The sequence below is a fragment of the Schistocerca americana genome, chromosome 7 (assembly GCF_021461395.2).
Source record: "Schistocerca americana isolate TAMUIC-IGC-003095 chromosome 7, iqSchAmer2.1, whole genome shotgun sequence".
In the NCBI taxonomy this organism is placed as follows: Eukaryota; Metazoa; Arthropoda; class Insecta; order Orthoptera; family Acrididae; genus Schistocerca; species Schistocerca americana.
The window spans coordinates 50281875-50303757 of NC_060125.1; the positions used below are offsets into that span (position 1 = coordinate 50281875).

The 21883-nt window shown below is 38.2% G+C and overlaps 1 protein-coding gene across 1 annotated transcript in view; it reads right to left on the reverse strand.

Annotated features, from left to right (window-relative positions):
* LOC124622490 (cytoplasmic dynein 1 intermediate chain-like) overlaps positions 1-21883 on the reverse strand; it is a 198877-nt gene that overhangs the window by 92638 nt on the left and 84356 nt on the right. Inside the window, 2 exon segments of the mRNA XM_047148204.1 lie at positions 604-666; positions 13844-13959. Coding sequence (XP_047004160.1) covers positions 604-666; positions 13844-13959 — 179 coding nt within the window.

Below are 21883 nucleotides of genomic sequence, written 5' to 3' on the forward strand. Positions count from 1 at the left end.
ATTTAACACATGTAAATACTGCTATAAATGTGATAAATATTCCCAAACAGGTAGATACTTAGCTGGTCTGAAACTAAAGTTCTAATTTTCTTTTAATCTCTAACCTTAACTTCAAAATGGAACAGAGTTCAGAGTGAGGTTACCTGTAGAACAGTTATTTATCAAGTATGGGTACACTTAAGCTTGTTAGTTTTACATGTGTGTATGATAATTTTAGTGTGCATCAGTTCAAGAATAGAAATGTTATACACAACATGTTTTAGGATGAAGCCACAACATACAGTTTGAGACGGAACAGGTTTACAATTTTATTACTATTTTAAAATTGTTTAAATGGCTAGCAATTTGCATGTATGACAATCATGTATGATAGATAATCTGGGTCCTTAAAGAATTTAATAAAAATGCAACACAGTTTTTCAGTTTCTCACAATAAATTGACACGGGCATCACACACAAGGTTGTCAAGATATTTTTTTATTTTTTTTATTTTACAACCTGTAATGGCAAATAATACACAGTTCATCATGTGCCATTATCTAAAACCAAAAGCATCTAGCCATTTAAACATTTCCATCAACAATGTCCAACATTAACACCCACCTTTTCGTGGTCGCCACCAGTCTTCATAGTAGCCTTTGAGTGGGGAAGAAGACGCAGACCATCCTTGTAGGAACGCACAATAAGCACAACAAAAGGAAACACAATGGGATAATGTTCTCCCTAACATTCTTACTGTCCACTTTGGCTACATGGTGCTACATATAACACACTTTTGGGATGGTGTCAGTGCTGATGCAATATTTGAAAGAAAATCACCTAGCAAAATTTATGTCACATATTAAAAAGATCAATTTTATCTCATCATTACTTATGAGCACCTGATCAACTTTACATATAATATCTATTGAAAAACTAAGTCACCGATACAAAACTGAAATGACACTTCCTCTTCTTTTCAAATTACATTTTTGCTGTCTTTTCTAAGCACATATGTGCGCATGTGCCGCCCACACACACACACACACACACACACACACACACACACACACACAGAGAGAGAGAGAGAAAGAGAGAGAGAGAGAGAGAGAGAGAGAGAGAGAGAGAGAGAGAGAGAGGGGGGGGAGATAGAGTGGGGGGGAGATAGAGAGGGGGGGAGATAGAGAGGGGAGGAGATAGAGAGGGGGGGGAGATAGAGAGGGGAGGAGATAGAGAGGGGAGGAGATAGAGAGGGGGGGAGGGGGGAGAGAGAGAGGGGGGGGAGAGAGAGAGGGGATTAGGGAGAGGGGGAGAGAGAGAGGGGGGGGAGAGAGAGGGGGGGGAGAGAGAGAGAGAGAGAGAGAGAGAGAGAGAGAGAGAGAGAGAGAGAGAGAGAGAGAGAGAGAGAGAACAATGTGATAACCTTAGAGTAGTTGAAGAAATGCCACTAATGTTTGAATTGAAATAGGTTTAGTATAAATTTCCAATCCAATTCCTTCAATACCAGGAAGACTAAATTTGAAATAAAAGCTCAATCCATTAATTGGACTTATGACAAATTTCTAATACGTTTATATCAATGCTACATGTTTGGAAGCCCATATAGCCAAAGCAGACACTTTCCTAACCAGTTATTGGAAAAGGTAAATCGAAACAAGTATTATATCAACAGTAACAAAGACATTCAAAAAGTATAATACCTACAAAGACTGGAACAAGTTACAATCACGGATACTTGTTTTCTGTGTACAACTCATTACTTCAATAACTTTTGTGAATAATGTTTGATTAGATGTTGATTACACAATCAACTACAGGATAAATTGCAAGAAGCTTTTCAAAAATGATGTACACTTGAAACAAGTGCTTTCAAAACAAGGTTCTCCAAGACTGATGATAAATGAAGGAAAATATCTAGAATAGAATGGGGATATCAAAATTCTGAGGAACATCAACTGAAAAAGAATGGGCAACAGAGATTTCAACTTACTACAAGTTGCGCTATATGGCTGCATTCCAGGATGATGATATGAATTCTTATAACAATCAGTGTTAGAGATAAATGAAAGAAGAGTTGAAATACACATAAGGTAAAATTACAAATGCGTTTCAGTATTAGATAGTGGTGATTTAGAAAAACAATTAAGTAAGAAAATCAAGAAAGTTACAACATGATACCTAAACTATACACAAGGAATAGCCCATCAACTTACAAGTGAATTGTAACTACAAATGACAACATTAATAAGTTATCTTATAGCTATAGCCACTGTTGTATGTCTGTACAACCTGAAAGTCCCTTCATAATTAAAATTCTGTTCATAATTTGCAGCAACACACCACTTATTAAGGCATTTGTGGTTACGGTAACTTTTCAATACAGACAGACATGTAGTCACTATTTCCCCGATGTGTTCTTTTCACCCTCTTCCTGTTTCGTGCTAGGCTTTCCTGTTTACAGCCAATATCCATAAAAATCTGATTTATGTCTTCTCGTTTGCTTCTATGTTTTTCATTCCACTGTCCCTCCCAGTTTCAAGTTAACTACGATTAGTTGCCATAGCAGACATTCTAGTAACCAATGTTTCTTCCTGTAAGACATTTACACATATTTCTTCATTAATCTTCATTGAGCTCTTCATTTTTCATTTTACCTGGCCACATAATATTTAGTAAACTTCTATAACATCATGTTTTAAATTAACACATGTTATTTATTATTTTCCTAAAATCTAAGTTTCACTTCCATACTGTGCTGTTTCAGACACACTGTTCTGAAATGTTTTCAGTTCCACATCAATACACAGCACCCACAGAGCAATTCATCTAAAGAGGACTGTTACTTTTCCTTGCTTTGACATCACACAAATCTTGCTCCTCCGACATAATAAATCTTTAAGTGTGTCTACTGTTTCTCCTCCAGTTTTGATGCTTAGGATGTTACTATTCTTCTTTATACTTCCCCACTATTGGTCTCTACTTTCTTCACCTTTATCCCAAAATCTTTGCTAAGCAGACTGTGCATTTCCTTCAATAAATCTTTGTTAGATTTGTTGAGAACAGATATGCTGAATACAAAATTGAATGATAGCACCATTCCTTTTGCATCTTTCATCTATTCTGAAATTTTATTTTAGATTGTTTGCTGTTTCTTTGACAATCAAGTTCAATCCAATGGGGATTACATACAAACCTCATGTTTACTTGTTCCTTTGGTATATTACACCTCTGTTCGAATTTAAAAGATTGTCAGAAGTTGAAATATCCTATTACATCTTACACTGTCTGCAGTTTCTCTTTAGATCCACAAAGGTATCCTGGCTTTGGCCCAAGGAGCTGATACTTGATTTCTGTCTAGTGCTTCTCAATTTTTCTTCTTGTTGTTCTAGCCAGCAATGTGCGAGAATGTGAAGTCAGGATGAGAGTCAATACTTTCCACATTACCCGTCACTTAAGACAGTATTATTTTTCTGAAAAAAATTGATGGTCTTTTCTTTCATAGATTCTGGACACCAAATCAAATACTTTTAACAACTCTAATATTATATTACCAACCCTTTCTCCGAGTTCAAATCGTTTGGTACTCTGTCCAAATTTCAGAAGTGTTTCTTACAACTCCACTGCTTTGCGCCACATAAGGTTGTAGAAAAGTAAACTTTAAATTAACTCCTGGCAACTAACAACCTTTTCTCCTCTAGTAGTTTCCCTTTGTTCACCTTATATATTGATGTGTTATATTTATAACACATTATATAATGGAACTGCTTTCAATTCAGGACGATGTAACTGAAGTGATACACACAAATGATACAACCCACTAGCTCAAAACATTTCAGTAATGTGTCATGAAACCGAACACAGAAACTAAAGTTGGATTTTATGTAGGATTGAAAAGTACAAACACCTTAAATGCAGATCATTAAATGTGTTTGCAAAGAGTGGATGATAAAGGTGATATGTGATACCCAATTAAAGTGAAGTAATTCATTCCAAGTTGAATGCAAATTAAAGCATTTTGCAATATTGTCTGAAAAGGAATGCGGGTTAAAAAAAAATTTAACAAGGTAAATGGAAAATAGTGATTTTGTATTAAAGGAACTAAAAATGATCATCATAACAAGGGTATCAGCATAACATGACAAAACACATACAAAAACAGCAATGCCTTCATTACGAAGCATCATAATTTAAAACTTCCTATTAACGACTATAAGTGAAGGTATTTCCACAATGCTAGCCTGAAATTTGTTCAGTTCTGCTGGGAATCAGCGTAAATTGTTCCACATTAGCTCACTGTCCTCTCTTCCCCAGAAGCTACAAATCATTTGTAACACTATTATTAATGATGAACATGATGGGAAGCCCAAGAATAAAACTGATTACTATGATATCCACACACTGAATGTGCACAGCAAAAAGGGCTGTATCAACGCAATTTCCTGATGTGAAAGAATACAGAAAATTTCTTGAAAGTAGTCATTTCCTGTACAAGGTTTCTTTCTTTAAAACAAGCACTTAATTTCATTGATGATTACCTAATTTTGTCCCCATGGACTTTATCAAGCAACACTGCACAGGTATTACATTTTGTCAGGGTGTCACAAGCCACAAAGCGGTGTGGGAAGCTCAACACATAATGGCATCCTTTATTTCTGTTGAAAGGTGTACTGGGTAGAATCACAGATATGAGGTTCTATACCTACTAAGAAAAATGTGCAACCTTTATGTGGTTTCATTAATGTACCAACACACCCAGTAAATTAAAACAAGACAGCATCTGCCTTGAAATATGAACACACACGGTGTCAATGTCTTAACATGAAATATCATGAATGCCTATGGGGTTGGTAACTGCAGAACAGGGAAAGATTACATTTTTCCTCACACTTTTCAATGTACTTAAAAATGGAGACCGAAATATTTTCAATAAGCTTATCTTTTCTGTAGATGTAACAGTATATTTAACTGTTGTTCAGAACATGGCTAGCCACTCCACAGGCATCAAAGCAATTGCTGCCTTACCCAAGAATGTTCACAATTCACATCTGTTACACTGTTCAGACCAGTTCAGCTATATATGGAGGATTGTATGCTGGTCCACTGCCATCAAATTTGTTTCCCAGTAAAAGATATTGGACATGGCACAAATTAGCTTCTACATACCAAATTTTGAAGTGATAAGTTATTACATATGCAGTTAGTGTCATTTTCTATAGTTCTCGCAGTAAAGTGTTTTTTCACAGTGAAGACGCGATATAAACCTTACATTTAAACTTCCAAGTACACATATCTGCAAGCTCACTGATTGTATACATTATATAGTCAGTTAATGAAGGAAAATTAGAGGAAAACTTTGTGTAGTGACAAATTCTTGTACAATGGTAGAAGGGCGTACTATGAACAACATACTAAAATTCCTGATCGACGGAATGTGTGCATTGGGGTGGCAGGTGTTTAAAACTAACTTTTCTATGTTTTTCTTCAATAACTCTAAAATTGTGACCTCCAGTAAAAATATTTCCTGATAGAAAATTGAGCTATATATAATTTTCTACAAATAATTTCCTATTTATTTTTTTTCTCTAGGACTGTTAGTTTCCACATTGCAGATGATGGAAGAATAAGACTATGAGCTATATATAATTTTCTACAAATAATTTCCTATTTATTTTTTTCTCTAGGACCGTTAGTTTCCACATTGCAGATGATGGACGAATAAGACTATTTAAAAATACTGGTTTAACAGTGTAAAGTTAATGGTTTTCTTTAAATAAACTAGATTAAAAACAAATATTGAATGTGTGCATCGCATCTAAGGGCAGTAAAGCCATATATCATATTTAGGAATAAATTGTTTGGGGAGTGGGTATAGAAGTGCAATGGAAGGTAGGCCATCACATTGTGTTCTTGCATTTATCTTCTTCAAAGGTCTGCAAGCTGAAGATCAAGTCCATTGTAACACGAGACACAATTGAGGTCGAATGGATGAAGATACAGTTACAGTAGTTTGGTTCTAGTGTTAAGCTTAACAGTTAAGCTTTACCAAGTAGCCATTGCTGTGTGTCAGGTGCACCATCCGTTTTTATACGGGTACCCTTACTTTTTCACGTGCTTCGTCTGGTTTGAATCAATTGCTTATTTTGCTTTGATCCGATAAGAGCCGTTCTCTTTGTTATAGGTGTTTACGTCACTCTAAGCTGAAAATGCATTATTGTACTGTGTCATGCATTGTTTATCGCATTCTGGTAATGAGTGTTTACGACCTGTCGCCGCTCATTGCATGTCTTGCTTTTGTACGTGCTACCGCGCCTTACAATTTAAAAAAAAGAGAGAGAAGAATTTTCTCATAAGTGAAACAACGGCAAGAGACTGCTATTTGTTGTTACTTACACTGCTGCTTTCTTTGATAATGATCAACAAGAACCAAATAATATACTGCGTATGATAGATGATGTTCCGAACAAGAGTTAACGAAAGTTTTTCTCCGTTTGAAAATCTTTGCAGATGCCTCTTTAGTACATTATATTCTGCACAGAAATTAGTCATCTTAGATTCGTGGTTCATTTCTGACTGTATCACTGTTCAGCATAAGAATAATACAAACATAAACATGACATGATATGTATATTCTTCCGAATTTGCTGTTGTCTCACTCTAGTTTCGTAGTTTATTAGGCAGACAGGATTTAAATGAGAAAGAATACATGGCATAATGTTTACATTCTTCTACCTTTTCTTTTAATTTATGTACTGACACATAGGTTTTGGCGCCAGTATTTATCTTTGTGCCTGTAAAGCATGCCCATGTAGACGGCAGAAGTTAGTTGTGGCGGCACCTACCAACATTTTTCAGAACTTCCGCTTACTTTGCACTCGATTCTAAGCCGCAGGTGGTTTTTTGGATTACAAAAACCGGAAAAAAAAGTGCAGCTTAGATCGAGTAAATACGGTATGTTAAAACTACATGGAATGCAGATATGAGTTACTAATAATACTAACACGAGTAACACTTGCGGACAGAAATTACATAAATTTCTGCCCACTGTTCTACAGTGCTATGGGGGGAAATAGATTCTTTGTCATCCTGTATGGCAGCTATAAGGTTCTTCGGGGAAAGGCAACTACCTTCAGCATGAGCGCTTGCTCAGTTCTCAGTTTACAGACAAACTATTCCTACTCAGCATTATCTGTCAGTTCTGTTATGTGAATAGCCAAAATAACCATACTGTGCATGTGTTTACAGGCGAAGTTATTTTTAGTTTATTAAATGAGTACTTATTTGCAGTTGTTAAGTGAGCTTTTATGTAAACTGTGATGTCGCTGATTGGTAAATGCTGCTTTCTATGCAGTGTGTTATAAAGCCATGTAAATGTGTTTTAGTCACCTGGTGGTGAATTAATGAATGACCAGGAAGTTATTGAATTTCTTTCACCCGTAACTGTGCTATAAATACACTGCAGTGCATTAAGGAACTGCTGACACTTTTAGAGTGGGCTGCACTAAGTGGAGCCACTTATCATACAACCACAATATATCTTCTACAACGGTGTGGGTATGTTTGATGAATGGGACTGATCACATTCAAGTCTCCAACAGTAATCTGCTGTAATGCATTGCCTGTCTTATGGTGAAATATTTGAAGTTCTAACACCTAAGTGACCTACTTCTGTCACAGAGTGAGACAATTTATGCAGCTGGTCTCTCCAAACATTGGGAGAGATGAGGCTGGGGTGATGAATTTGATACCCCTCATGCTGTCAAAAGTATTCCAGCCAGTGACAGTGCTAACAATGAAATCAACATCGTTTAATACGTTGACAGCACCAGTTGTTGAGCTATTTAGACAACAGCTCACTCAAATTGTGAAAAGGTAACCACTTAATAAAGTGTATGTGTTTCTTGCACTAGTATTACTACTAACTCATATCTGCATTCTATGTGGAAAATTATCACCCCTGTCCCCCCTACACGTCTATGCATGGCATACCCAGTGACCAAGAAGGTGCACTGTGTAGGACAGTACAACTTTGTCAAACACCCTGTACCTGCCTCTTGTGACAGTGCAGCAGATAATCACCTGCTTGATCTCCAGTTTGCAGACCTATGAAAGAAGGAAGTGCAAGAACACAATCCAGTGAGCTACCTTCCCTTGGACTTCTACCCCCCCACCCTGTTACTTTTACACACCCGGAACATAATGTATCCCTAAATATGGCTCTTGCACTTAGATGTGGTATGTTCATTTAATATTTGTTTTCAAGTAATTTCATTTAAAGAAATAGTAATATTGTTAAAAAAATATTTTTAATAATCTGTGATTATCCCATCCCCTGCAACACAAAGTATTTGTCCTAGAGAAAAAATAAATAAGACCTCTGTTGTAGGAAATTTAATGTATTTTAATTTTGTACTGGGAAACATCTTTGCTAGAGGACGCAGTTTTCAAAGAAAAACATTAGAGAGTGACCTTTAAATCCCTCCGACTATCTCACTTCAATACTCCACTCTATCAGTCAGGATTTTTATATGTGCTCATGGTACTCCCTCCTCAGACTCCACAAAAATTTGTGACTACACTAATTGTTTTTCTTCCAGTTTACCTTTTTTTAGTCTTTGCTGGCTGGGGTAAGGGGACAATACTCCTAATGTATGATGAGCTTAGCAACAATACGTTGATGCCATCCTACCAACATATTAACATACTTCAAAAATAATGTACAGAAGAAAAGTAAAAACTGAAAGAAAATCAACCAGTGATGAAGCACTACAAACAGGTAGAGAAAGAGGAATGTTAGCAACAAACACAACAAGAGAGAAATCCTAAGGTGACATCACAGACTGACAGAAGGAAAGCATTAGCATGTGACAGATGAAACAATAGTGGGACAGGAAACACCAAAATGACAAATATACAGCCATAATCTTATAATACTTTGCAGTTATATTTAAAAAAATGCAGAATGTATGGGGAAACTTGTACTTCAAAAATTACAGCAGACTGTGATAAAGGCATATATTCATTGGGAGTATTTCCACTGTTTCATTATAACCTTCTAAGCAAAGCGATAAAAGTCAATGTTAGTGTTACTGTTCAGATCTTAATGTAGGTCAGAATCTGGAAAACAATCATACGAGCAGTTAATCAGATCAAGTATGTTAGATTATATACTGTAGTTTTAAGGGTAAGGAGAAAATACAGAAACACATTATAACACCATCAGATTATTTATTGTATCATGCAACACAAACTTGTTACATGCTTTAGGATAGCCTTTCTGAGAATTTGTAGAATAATTATTTAAGTTCCAGCAATGTTTAGTGAAAAAAAATTAAAATAGTTTCATGGTATTAGTTATTATCTCATCCTATTCCAGCTAAAAAGTAACACAAGACAGAATTGACTGCAGACAAAATGTCCTTATCCCTTTACACACAGGAAACACAGAAATGTCAAAAAGAGTTCTTGCAAACTGAATTAAGCAGACAAATATGAACAAACAGTTTGATACTGATGCATGAAAGTAAATTCTATCAAATTAGATCATTCCTGCATGGTCATAAGGGCAATTACTGTTTGGTTATTTATGTATTTATGTCATATAGATAGTTTTTTTTCTGGACATAATTTGTTGTGACATGTTCACTTACAACATAATATTTTTGTTTCAGACCTAGCGTTTTCCCATCAAAGGAGAACGTTTTTACAAAATAAGACAAATAGTTTATACTGCACACGTTCCAGCCCAGTATGAAATGCTTAACTGCAAGCACAGCTGCCACTGTACTACTGGTAACAAATCCCATTTAAAAATAGCACTTCCAACCAGCCAGGTGGGAATGTAGGTGATATAAATGAGCTACAAGCCACACACATAGCAGAGGGGGAAATCGGAGGTACAAAGAGTAACATCAAGTTTGAGAAAGTTTGTGAAATAATTTGTTTACAAAAGATTCTCATCTACTGTCAATGTAGTCTATGCTTGTAAGTTTCTACTAATTATTGTTAAAAGCCTGTTCATTAACCTGATTGACACAATAATACACATTGACAGAAAAAAAATCACAACACCAAGAAGGACTTGTGCAATTTAAGCGAAAGTTGGTAGCATGTTTATACATCTGAGAGATGATGTCTATTCAAATCTCATGCCGAATGCATAACAACAGCACTTGTATTGCAGTTGACATTTGTCAAGAATGCCTTTAAGGTGACAAAGATGGCATTATCAACACCTCACCAAGTTTGAATGAGGTTGTGTAATAGGACTACAAAAAACTGGATGTTCCTTCTGTGATATTGCAGGAAGGCTTGGCAGGTATGTAGCCACAGTAAATGACTGCTGGCAGTGGTTACCATGGGAATGTACAGTGACGAGAAGACCAGGTTCCAGATGGACACGTGGCACTACCAAGGGGGAAGACCATTGTGTTCTGCGTATGGCTCTGCATCTGCAGCAGCAATTTGAGTAACAGTTGGCACCTCAGTGACACAACGAACTGTTACAAACTGATTTCTTCAAGGACAGCTCCGAGACAGATACCCTGCATCACACATTCCACTGCCTCCAAACACCGCTATGTGCAACTTTGGTGGTGTCAAGTGGTAGTTCTTTGGAGGGTACAATGGAAGTCTGTTGTGTTTTTGATGAAAGCTGTTTCTGCCTTGGGGCACTGATGTGCTGTGTGTTCGTTAGACCTGCAACCGACCTGTCTGCATGCTAGAGACACTGGACCTGCACCTGGAGTTATGGTCTGGGGTGTAATTTCGTATGACAGCAGGAGCACTCTCGTGGTAATCCCACGCACCCTGACTGAAAATCTGTACACCAATCTGGTGCTTCGACCTGTTGTGTTGCTATTCGTGAACAGTATTCCACGGGGTGTTTCCCAACAGGATAATGCTCGCCCCCATACCGCTCTTGTAGCCCAATAACGCTCTGAAGTGTGTTGACATGTTGCCGTGGCCTGCTCGATTACCAGATCCGTTGCCAATCGAGCACATACAATATATCATTGAACGTCAAGTCCTGCATCATCCAGAAACAGCACTGACCGTCCCCGTATCGACTGACAGGCATTGAACTCTGTCCCACAAACTGACAACCGGCACTTGTACAACACAATAAATGCACATTTGAATTCTTGAATGCAATATTTTGGTGGTTACACCAGTTGCTAAAATACCAGCATTTTACCTTTTTAATGGCTTATTTTGCACTTACATTAGCCTGTGATCTTACAATGTTAATCACTTAAATATGTTACACAGACAAACATGCTCTACTTCAATAATTTTTTTGGTGTTGCAATTTTTTTCCATCAGTGTATTATTCAGTTTAGCTGCTGTTGATTCTTCAGGGTTGTGTGGCTGTGGCCCATGAAATCTTTGTTTCTAACATTTTGTCTGGAGTTGTACTGGATATTTTCAGAGCAGCTCTCGGTTACACTGAGTCTTGTCGATTGGTCGGGTGTTGGAGAAAGACATAAAAGGGGTGTGGCACAAGTATCGTGTAGTACTGCCATAGACTAGAGGAAGTGTGTGAGGACTTGAGGGGGTTCACTTCAGTGTACAATTTCCAAGCAGTCAGGGAGCAAACGGAGAGTGACGAACTTCCAGTTGTGGCAGGTGATTTCTCGGTTCAGTGGCAAACACTGCCACAGGTCACCTACTTAGAGGGGGGTTTTGGGACTCGATAAGAATACTTGTATGAGACTCGAAGAACTCAAGGGTTTGAATAGTAATTATTTATTACATTTGGACTAGAATATTCCACTGAAGGCTATTTACAAACATGAGAAAAAGTAAAGGGTTGACTGTTGCTACAACAGAAGTTAGTGTCTGACTAGCAAAAATAGCAATCACTAGAAGCATCTTAAAATGCAAACATTAGAAAGTAGCATTCCAAGCGATAAAGGAGAATTAAACGGAGCTTATCCGAGCTGGCATTTAGCAACTAGTTGGCGTCTGAACATTCTTACTAAAGACTACTCTGAATACGAAAGTGTGGGGTTGTAAAATGGTTCTGGAAGCCCAATGCTTCTCCCACTCTGCAGTCGACTCGCCAACCCTACTGGTACTTTACTATCATCGACCAATCTGGCAATTGGCTTTGCATCTCCTTGGTGTGTCCGGACAAACATGTTTGGATCCTTCACCTTCTCGTAGTCTCTAGATGGATTGTTCCTGGCCTTTACATATTAGCAAACTCATTGTTTGGCAGAAACGGTGTTCAGTTGACAGCTAAATGCCACTGTCCTCCCTTGTAAGGTTAGCAACAAGTGTTTCGCATCATTTTGTGACATTCTTATGGTGGATACTTCTCTCTTGCAGTTGGGGACCACTATCTCAGCAGTTTTACTCATTTCCCAACTCACTCTAACCTGCATCAGTCCACTGATGTTGCACTTATAAGGAGCAAGGATCATGCTTGCTGCATATGCTAAGACATGCCAGTTTGAGTTTTCAGTTGGCTGTGGCAAGTTACAACAGTGCCTAGGTGGCAAATGGAGTTACCAGGTAATTCACTGGACAAACTTTTATCCTGGGGCAGCTGCCCACAGCATCTGAAATTCACAAATTTCTTCTGTTACTGTTTTCTTCATGTAACCTAAACACTACCACTGCACCTACCTCCTGGTTTCCTGTTTTGGAGGATGAATAAATCAATGTCGTCAATACAGAACAGTATACATGTGATCAGCAGAGATACAACTTAACTACTGACTGTTGTCTGTCAAAGATAAAACTTATCTATCAATTCTGTAGATCTGCTGTCCGTGTATCACAGAGTTTCTTGGATTCTTCTTGTCTATTAAAATTATTCCCATATTTTACACATGTTAGACTTAGTGACATATGGTTGTGGGTCTACAGAATTGATTAATAGTTTTACTTTTTACAGATGGCAGTTGTAGTTAAATTCTATCTCTGACAAGAATTATCTCTATGATCACATAAATATGTCCAAGTACACCTCTGGATGAAACATTAGGAACGAAAAAGTTTAATGGAACACGGCCATGCAACCCGGAAGAATCAACAGCAGCTAAGACATCTGGTCATGAAAACCTTCATTGTATGATTATTCTGATTAGTGCCTGAACTCAGTTTGACTCACCACATGCAACTGTGCAACTGAAACTGCTGAGAGAGAATGAAGGGAGCAAGGACAAAGATGAAGGTATATGATATGTTGTTGGGGAAGGGAGAATGGGAGTGTGTGGGCTCTTACAGAGATAGGGAGAAAAAGAGGGTTAACCTTCGTGTACCTTCAATACGAATTATGAGTTACATAGTAAAGCAATTACATGTCGAACTGACAAAGCAAAATAATTCAGAACAAGAAGAATCAGTTCTAAAAATTATTAAGGATTTAATGAGTTTTGTGCACTTTGAGTTCTCTCATTTGTTTTTATTTAGTGTGATCAAATTTTAGTCTTGGGTACTTCACTCTCACTCTTCGCTCCAAGTCTGTCTTTTTTAACCCTTCTGATTCTATTTCAGTAGACCAACTTTCTAGTTTTCTCTTATCTTTAGATCTTCCCACAATACTCTTGTTTTTATGTTTTATCAACTGGCATTGTTGACACTATGTAGCAAATAAGTATATTAGTTCTATCACAAAAAAAAAAGAATCTTTCTTCTCACACAATTCAATTGACTTCCTTCCACAAAGCCTTATTTGTACAGTACACACTCGTGAAACAAATGCTGTGATTATAAAAATCAAAATCTTGTTGCAAAACTTGTTATTGCAAGCAACATGTGTTTTACCAATAAGCTATTGAAGCTGCCAAATGAAAATAAATGAATAAAAATATAGCATGTGCAACAACAAATTAGCAATGAGAAGCCACAAACTCACCGTCTCTTTCATGCCCTGTATGTGCTGTCTGTGTCTGCTTAGCATATGTGACGATCTCTTTAGGAGGAATGTTCGTGCTCTGTACACTGACAACACTCAGCTGCGGCACCCGTTTCCTAAGAGTAACGACAATAATTAATCTATGCTTCAAATCATAATGAATATTATGAGTCTATTCCATTACATATGTATAACCCATAACAACCAAAAATAAACAGATCATAATTCACAAGGACAAAAACAATATTGAGTGAGCAATAGGACAATAACCAAGGCATTTGCGATTAACATTAATCTCAAATGCCTCAGTTATTGTCCTGTGTATTATTATTATTATTATTATTATTATTATTATTATTATTATTATTCTAACCTAACCTAACTTATTATTATTATTTCTTTCTTGTCTCAGACGTTATGTCTGGTTAAAAATGGAAGGTGACGTGGACCTTGATCAAGCGTGACTTCCTTTTAACTGTATGGTATGTGTTACATTGCATTTAGGAACTTTCGGGTAATTGAACAAGTGTCAATAATTACAGATTTCTGTAGTTGTATATATAAGTTTGGATGTAGCTGTATTGCATTGAAGTGCTGGTGGATATTGTGTGGTATGACTCCTGTAGTTGATAGTATAATTGGTATGATGTCAACTTTATCCTTATGCCACATGTCTTTGACTTCCTCAGCCAGTTGGATGTATTTTTCAATTTTTTCTCCTGTTTTCTTTTGTATATTTGTTGTATTGGGTATGGATATTTCGATTAGTTGCGTTAATTTCTTCTTTTTATTGGTGAGTATGATGTCAGGTTTGTTATGTGGTGTTTTATCTGTTATAATGGTTCTGCTCCAGTATAATTTGTATTCATCGTTCTCCAGTACATTTTGTGGTGCATACTTGTATGTGGGAACATGTTGTTTTATAAGTTATGTTGTAAGGCAAGCTGTTGATGTATTATTTTTGCTACATTGTCATGTCTTCTGGGGTATTCTGTATTTGCTAGTATTGTACATCCGCTTGTGATGTGATCTACTGTTTCTATTTGTTGTTTGCAAAGTCTGCATTTATCTGTTGTGGTATTGGGATCTTTAATAATATGCTTGCTGTAATATCTGGTGTTTATTATTATTATTATTATTATTATTATTATTCTGTTTTTTCTAGTCTTATCATAAATATATGTCACAAGTTTGAGCAACTGTAGTCATCAATTCATATAAAATACTCAAAACTGTCAGTTTATATAATAATACTACAATAATCAGGCCGCTCTTATTGCGGTCTTCAGTCTGAAGACGATTTCATGCAGCTCCTCATGTTGCTCCATCCTGTGCAAGCCTCTCCGTCTCCAAGTACCTCTTGGAATCCACATTTCTTTGAACATGCTTACACACACTTCCTTCAATAGTAAACTGATAATTCATTGATGTCTCACAACATGACCTATCAACTGAACCCCTAATTTTAGTCAAGTTATGCTACAGATTTCTTTTCTCTCCAATTCTATTCAGTACTTCCTCATTAGCAACACAATCTATCCATTCAATAATCTTCAGCATTCTTCAGTAGCACCACATTTCAAAAGCTGCCATTTTCTTCTTGTCTAAACTGTTTACTGTCCACACTGTGGTTCTGTACAAAGCTACACTCCAAATGAATACTGACAGGGAAGACTTCCTAATACTTAAATCCATACTCAATGTTATCAAATTTCTCTTCTTCGTAAATACTCATCTTGCCTTGGCAGTCTACATTTTATGTCCTCTCTACTTTGGTCATGATCAGTAATTTTACTGTTCAAATTTGAAATTCAATTTTAGTTTCTCATTTCCTAATCTAATTCCCTCACCACTGCCTGATTTAACTCTATTTTTGTTAATGTCCATCTTATATTCACCTTTCAAGACACTGTACATTCTGTTCAATAGCACTTCCATGTCCTTTGCTGTATCTGCAGAATTACAATGTCATTGACAAACCTCAAACATTTTATTTTTGCTCCCTATACTTTAATTCCTTTTCCAAATTTTTCTCTGGTTTCCTTTACAATTGCTCAGTGTACAGATTGAACAACACTGGAGATTGTCTACAACCCTGTCACACTCCCTTTCTGATGACTGCTTCCCATTCACGCCCCTAGACTCTCATAACCACCATCTCATTTACATAAAACTGCATATAACCTTTTTCTCCCTGTAATTTGCCCCTGCTACCCTCAGAATTCTGACAAGTACTTTCCAGTCAATTATATCAAAAGCTTTGTCCAAGTCTACAAATGCTATAAATGTAAGTTTACCTTTCTTTAACCTATCTCTTAAGATAAGTTGCAGGATCAGTACTGCCTCATGTGTTCCTAGATTTTTCTGGAATCGAAACAGGTCTTCACCAAGATCAGCTTCTCCTATTCTTCTGTAAGTGATTTTCATCAGTATTTTGCAACCATGACTTATTAAACCAATAGCTCAGTAATATTCAGACCAGTTAGCGACTCCTTTCTTTGGAATTGGAATTACTACAGTCTCCTTGAAACCTGAGGGTAGATCTCTGTCTCATTCATCTTGCACAGCATGTGGAATAGTTTTGTCATTTGGCTCTTCCAAGGATATCAGTAGTTCTGAGGGAAAACTGTCTACGTCAGGGGCACTGTTTTGACTTAACATCTTTCAGTGTATATATTGGCAAGAGTCCTAAGCGTCCTGTTACATCACTCATCTCAGCCTCAACAATAACCAGTCTGAGTGTCTTCAATAATCAAATTTCTGTTTCTTATACTCTTTTCTATCTCTTGAATAAATTTTAAGTCATGGTCTCCTCTGCACCTTCAGTCTATCAGTGCACATTCACATTTGTTCTCCTGCAGCCTCTTGGTAAGTACATTTTTTTATCTATCCAATTACATTATATTTTCAAATATATTTTTCGGTATTCTTTCTTGTCCCATTCTTATGAAGTGTCTAAACCATAAAATATGCATTCTATTTCATTTATTGTACCATCTTGCTTGTGTGTTACTTTCAGCACATCCTCATTTATTCTATGTTCCACATGAGAGATCCTTGATGCTCATCTCAGAAAGTCCATTTCTACATCTTTAATCTTCTTGTAGTTCTTCACCAGGTAATTGGCTCCATAATACCTTTACATATATGAAGTTTTGTTTTGAAACCAATTTTTGTGTATTATATAAGGGAGATAAATTTTGATATTGCTCTCCTTTCAAGCTCAATCTACTTTTCAAGTCATCCTCACATGATTTGTCTTTACTAATTATACTCCCTAAGTATTTGTAAGTTTCTCAATTACCAGTTGTTACATTGTCTGCTATTTCAAGATCTACCAACTGCATTCCCATGATTAAGTATTGTGTCAACTTGATGTTCAACTTCAGTCCCCATTTGCTACATTCTTTTATTAATTTTCTCACTATATGGGAGATGTCTTCATTAATCACAAGCATCACCTAGTTGTCTGTGAATAAAATTGCATATAAACTTTGGTCTTCTAACTGAATTCCCATTTTACTGCATTTTTTTTTCTCCAGTTCTACTAGGCAACAGTATAGCTTGGTTGGTGGTATGTCATACGCTTTCTTGAGATCTATTAACACTGAATGGGTTTCCAAATTTTAATTAGATGTTTTTTCTATGAACTGGCACAGGGAGAATATACTGTAAATACACAATCAGGCAGTTCTAAACTCACTCTGTTCTTCAATGTCTACAATTTCTGCACTGATTTAGTTTCTCAAAATCTGGTCATACAACCTTTCTATCACGTTTGTTACACTGATGCCTCATAATTATTACCCATCCTGTCTGTCTGCCCTCCCTTTTTTATTTAATGGAATTTATTACAGAAATATTAAAATCCACTGGTAGCTCTTCACTCTAATCAGTTGATTAAAGAAATATGCCGGCATTTTCCATAAAATACTTGGTCCGTAATTCACCGGCTCAAGTGCTGGAACATCATCTGGTCCAGTGAATTTATTATGTTTCATCCATTTTAAAGTCCATTCTACTTCATTCTGTGTCACTGGTTCCACATTTACACTATCTGCATCTTTCAGCTGATACACTGCCTGTATGTACTCGTATCTGTTCATACTGTGTATCTTTTTGTAAGGCTACCCCCATTACTGAATACTAATTACTGGATGGATGGACTGATGGGGTTAAAGGGGCCAAGCCCTGAGATCACTGATCCCTTAGTCTTGTGTGTGTCAAGCCAGGTACAGTCCCCTGAGAGGAGGACACAAAGGACAAATCCAAATGGATTTTACTGCATCTGAGAATCAAGGAAACCAAGAAATAGAAGCAATTAGAGGGGTAAAAGGGTAAAGGTGGGAGAGCTGTCCCACGGAGAAAGTAGTTGGTAGCCCCCAGTACATGTTACGCGACTGCAGGCACACCCTCCATTGCTGCAAGATAATTAGATACACAGACAAGACAAGCTCTCAGGAAAGAGAACAATGATGACAAGTCTATCAACCGATGACAGATGTAAAAGAATAAGAGGAATTGAAAAGTTGGGAAGGGAAGGGTTCAGGCTAGGGCACCCAGATGGGGCAGCCATGGGACCCCTCGGGTTGGAGCAGGTGATGGGGTACCCCCCAATCCCTCTACATGGCCGACGAGGCTAAATGCTTTACAGCACAGAAAGGAGTAAAACTCACTTTCACAGGTAAAATGTAAAACAAATTCAGTCCCTTTGGCATCATTCACTAGCACCAGAGGTAGCATGTCAACAAGTTTAAGATTTAACCATAAGGCAACCAAATTAGACACCACAGTGAGATGGGCAGCACACTGACAGTGGGGCGGATCCTCAGATCAGAGGATATGGCCACGGATTGACCAAGTGTGACTGATGTGAGGCTGACAAGACAGTAGATTCCCTGTGAGAGGTGCGAAGGGAGGACTGAAACAGTCTGGTCTCGTTCATAGTTTATTTAGAGAAACTGGGTCACATCAATTCAAATTCCAAGTCTCTGACAATTGTCTGTGTAGAGTCGGCCAAAGCTCCAGTTCCAATCATTCCCTGGGATCCCGATGTCTCCAGGGGTCCATACAAAGACGAATGACCTTCCAATGTGGTGGAGGTCATACAGGAGATACTGGGTAGTCACACCCGATGGATGTGAAGCACTAGTCGACAGCCTGAAGACTACTTGAGAAGCCATTGCCAATTAAGAATGACTCACCAATGCAATAACGAAGGTGACTGCGGGCCCCAGAGATGGCTAAAAATTCTGCTGTGAATGCACTGCATGTATTTGGAAGGGAGTATAGTTCAGTGCATCTGGGATGCGTGTAGGCAAAACTTGTTTACCCGTCATCTGTAGAGTTGTCAGTGTATACCATATCCAAGCACAGAAATGCGCTGAGAACATCTGGGAAGAGGCAGTGAAAAACCACAGGGTTTATTGAGTCTTTCAGCATGAAGAAGAGGTCAAGAAAGATCCGACGATGTGGTACACACCATCAGAGTGCACGTGATTTCTCCTTGATGAGAGGCAACAGTAGAGCAAGTTAGGTTCAGAGCAGACACTCACAATGTGAAATGCAATCATGACTCCAGACCTTGGCCTCTACTGTGGGAGGTAGAGCTCCCTACCAGGAAAACGGACATGTTAGTTTGGATGCACAGAGTAGCACTGAAGGTGTATTGCACAGCTCAGCAACAGTATGGAGGTTTTGCTTTGTTTTGTTTTAGGGCACAAAAACAACTGAGGTCATATGCACCCATGCCATAACTTTAGAACACTAAAACAAAAAAGAAGTTAAAAGCGACTACACATTAAGCCCACCTGGCGGAAGAAAAGAACTATGAACATGAACTTCCTCTTGGATAAAGGTCCATAAAATACGCTGTAGAGACAATGGAGGTGCCAAACTAAAGATTAAATTTCCTTTGCCACACTGCCACGATGGACAAAAAGTAAAATGCCATCTACAGTCTGTACGTTATTCGCTAGAACAGTTGATAGCTCAGATGGCAAACATACACTAGAACATAAGGAGGTTATAAAAAGGGCATTCAGATAGGAACTAGCGAACAGTCAAAGGTTGACGACAATGAGCACATGGGGTGGGGGATCACCTCCTAACAAATGACAATGGCAAAAACAACAGTGCCCAATAAGCAACCTAGCTAAAATTATCTCCTCACAGTGAGAGGGCCGAGAGGAAGTTGGCCGAGTCATTGGGAAAGGTTTAATTCACCGGAGCTTGTTTTATTGAAGAGAAGACCAGTAGTGATGCCAAAATGAGACCACCTGCCAACAGATGGCAATATGGAGATCACTGTAAAAAATGGGAAAGTTAGCAGGTCAAGGTAGGAGGACTGCAGCCTTGGCAGCCGCATCTGTAGCCTCATTACCCATCAGACAGAAGTGAACAGGAACCCACATAAACATCACAGCGGCCTCCTCAAGGGTGAGAAAGTGGAAGCTCTCTTGGATCACTGTACTAAAGGATAGATGGTGTACAGCACACAGAGGCTCTGAAAGTGACTAAGAGAATCAGAGCACATGACATAATTAAAAAGCCTGTGTCACTGGATGTACTGTGTGGCCTGACACAGGGAAAAAAGCTCTGCTCTAAATATTGAGCAGTGTTCTGGAAGCCGATACCAAAAATTCTTAGTGGAAATGACGAAGGCACATCCAACAACACGGTCAGTCTTTGAGCCTTCGGTGTACACGAAGGTATTATCACTAAATCAAGTGTGAAGGTTGAGAAACTTATAGCAATGGATTGAATCTGGAGTAGTTTCCTTAGAAAGCGAATGAAGTCCATGATGAACATGGGCCACAGCACAAAACCAAGGTGGGGAAGGATTCCCACCCATCGGGAATGTGGCAGGTAGCCTTAAGTTAAGCTGCCAGAGCAACAGCCAAAACCAAACTCTGGGAGATTACAGAGAAGGACAAGTCCCATACGACAGTCAAGTAAGTCGTCGAACAAAGAGGCACAGTGTGGGTGGCCGGGTATGGCACACAAATGGGATGTTGTACCCGCTGAGAATGACATCACTCCGGTACGACTGATAGTTCGGCAGTTTATGCATAAAGACTCAACTGGGATAGTGTAAAAGGCACCAGTGGCCAAACCGATTCCACGATGGTGGATTGTATTGAGACAGCATACGATGGACATATGGACAGGCAGACACATAAACGAAATACCCACAGTCTGGTTTTGAATTGACAAGGGATTGTTACAATGCTTGGGACACGTAGGATATTGAGGGACCGGGTACACGGGGCAGCCGGATAAGACATATGGGAGGACTAAGAAAGTTTTCTATGAAGCATGAGCCCCAGAAATTTCACAATTCCAGCAAACAGAAGAGTACCAGGCCCAAGATATAAAGACAGTGGAAAAAAACCATTCTGCACCCATAAATTCATACAAACAGTTTTGTACTTCAAAAAGTGAAAACCATTGTCAACGTTTCACGAGTAAAGATGATCGAGACATCGCTGAAGGCGCTGTTCAAGTAGACAAGTCCATCGAGAACTGCAATAGATCACAAAGTCGTTGAAGAAAAGGGAGCCACACAGGCCCAGTGGGTGAGAGGCCGTAATAGGGTTAATGGCTACAGCAAAGAGAACACTCAGGAAAGACCCCCTGACACACTGGGTTTTTCTGGGTAAATGTGTCCGATGAAGTCGAACCCACACATACCTTGAAAACTCTGCCTTTTAAAAATTCCTGAAGGAAACAGGCAGGTGGCCTCAGATGCCCCACGTGTATACATTACAAAGGATACCAGTCCTTTCTCCAACTCAAAAACCAGTTCAGTATTTCTGCAGAAAACGGTTCATAACATGTTTTTGAATGTCCATCCTTGTGATTGGAAGTTTGAGAGACTATGGCTGTTCATTTATGTAATAAAATGGAACACCTACAGCTGTCCCTATGATTTCATTTTTTATGTGGTACCAGTTACGGTGCTTCAGTGCACATCTTCAGGCTTTAACTGGCACTGAGCTGGTTAACACAATCTGCATACATGATTCATCAGACTACGTG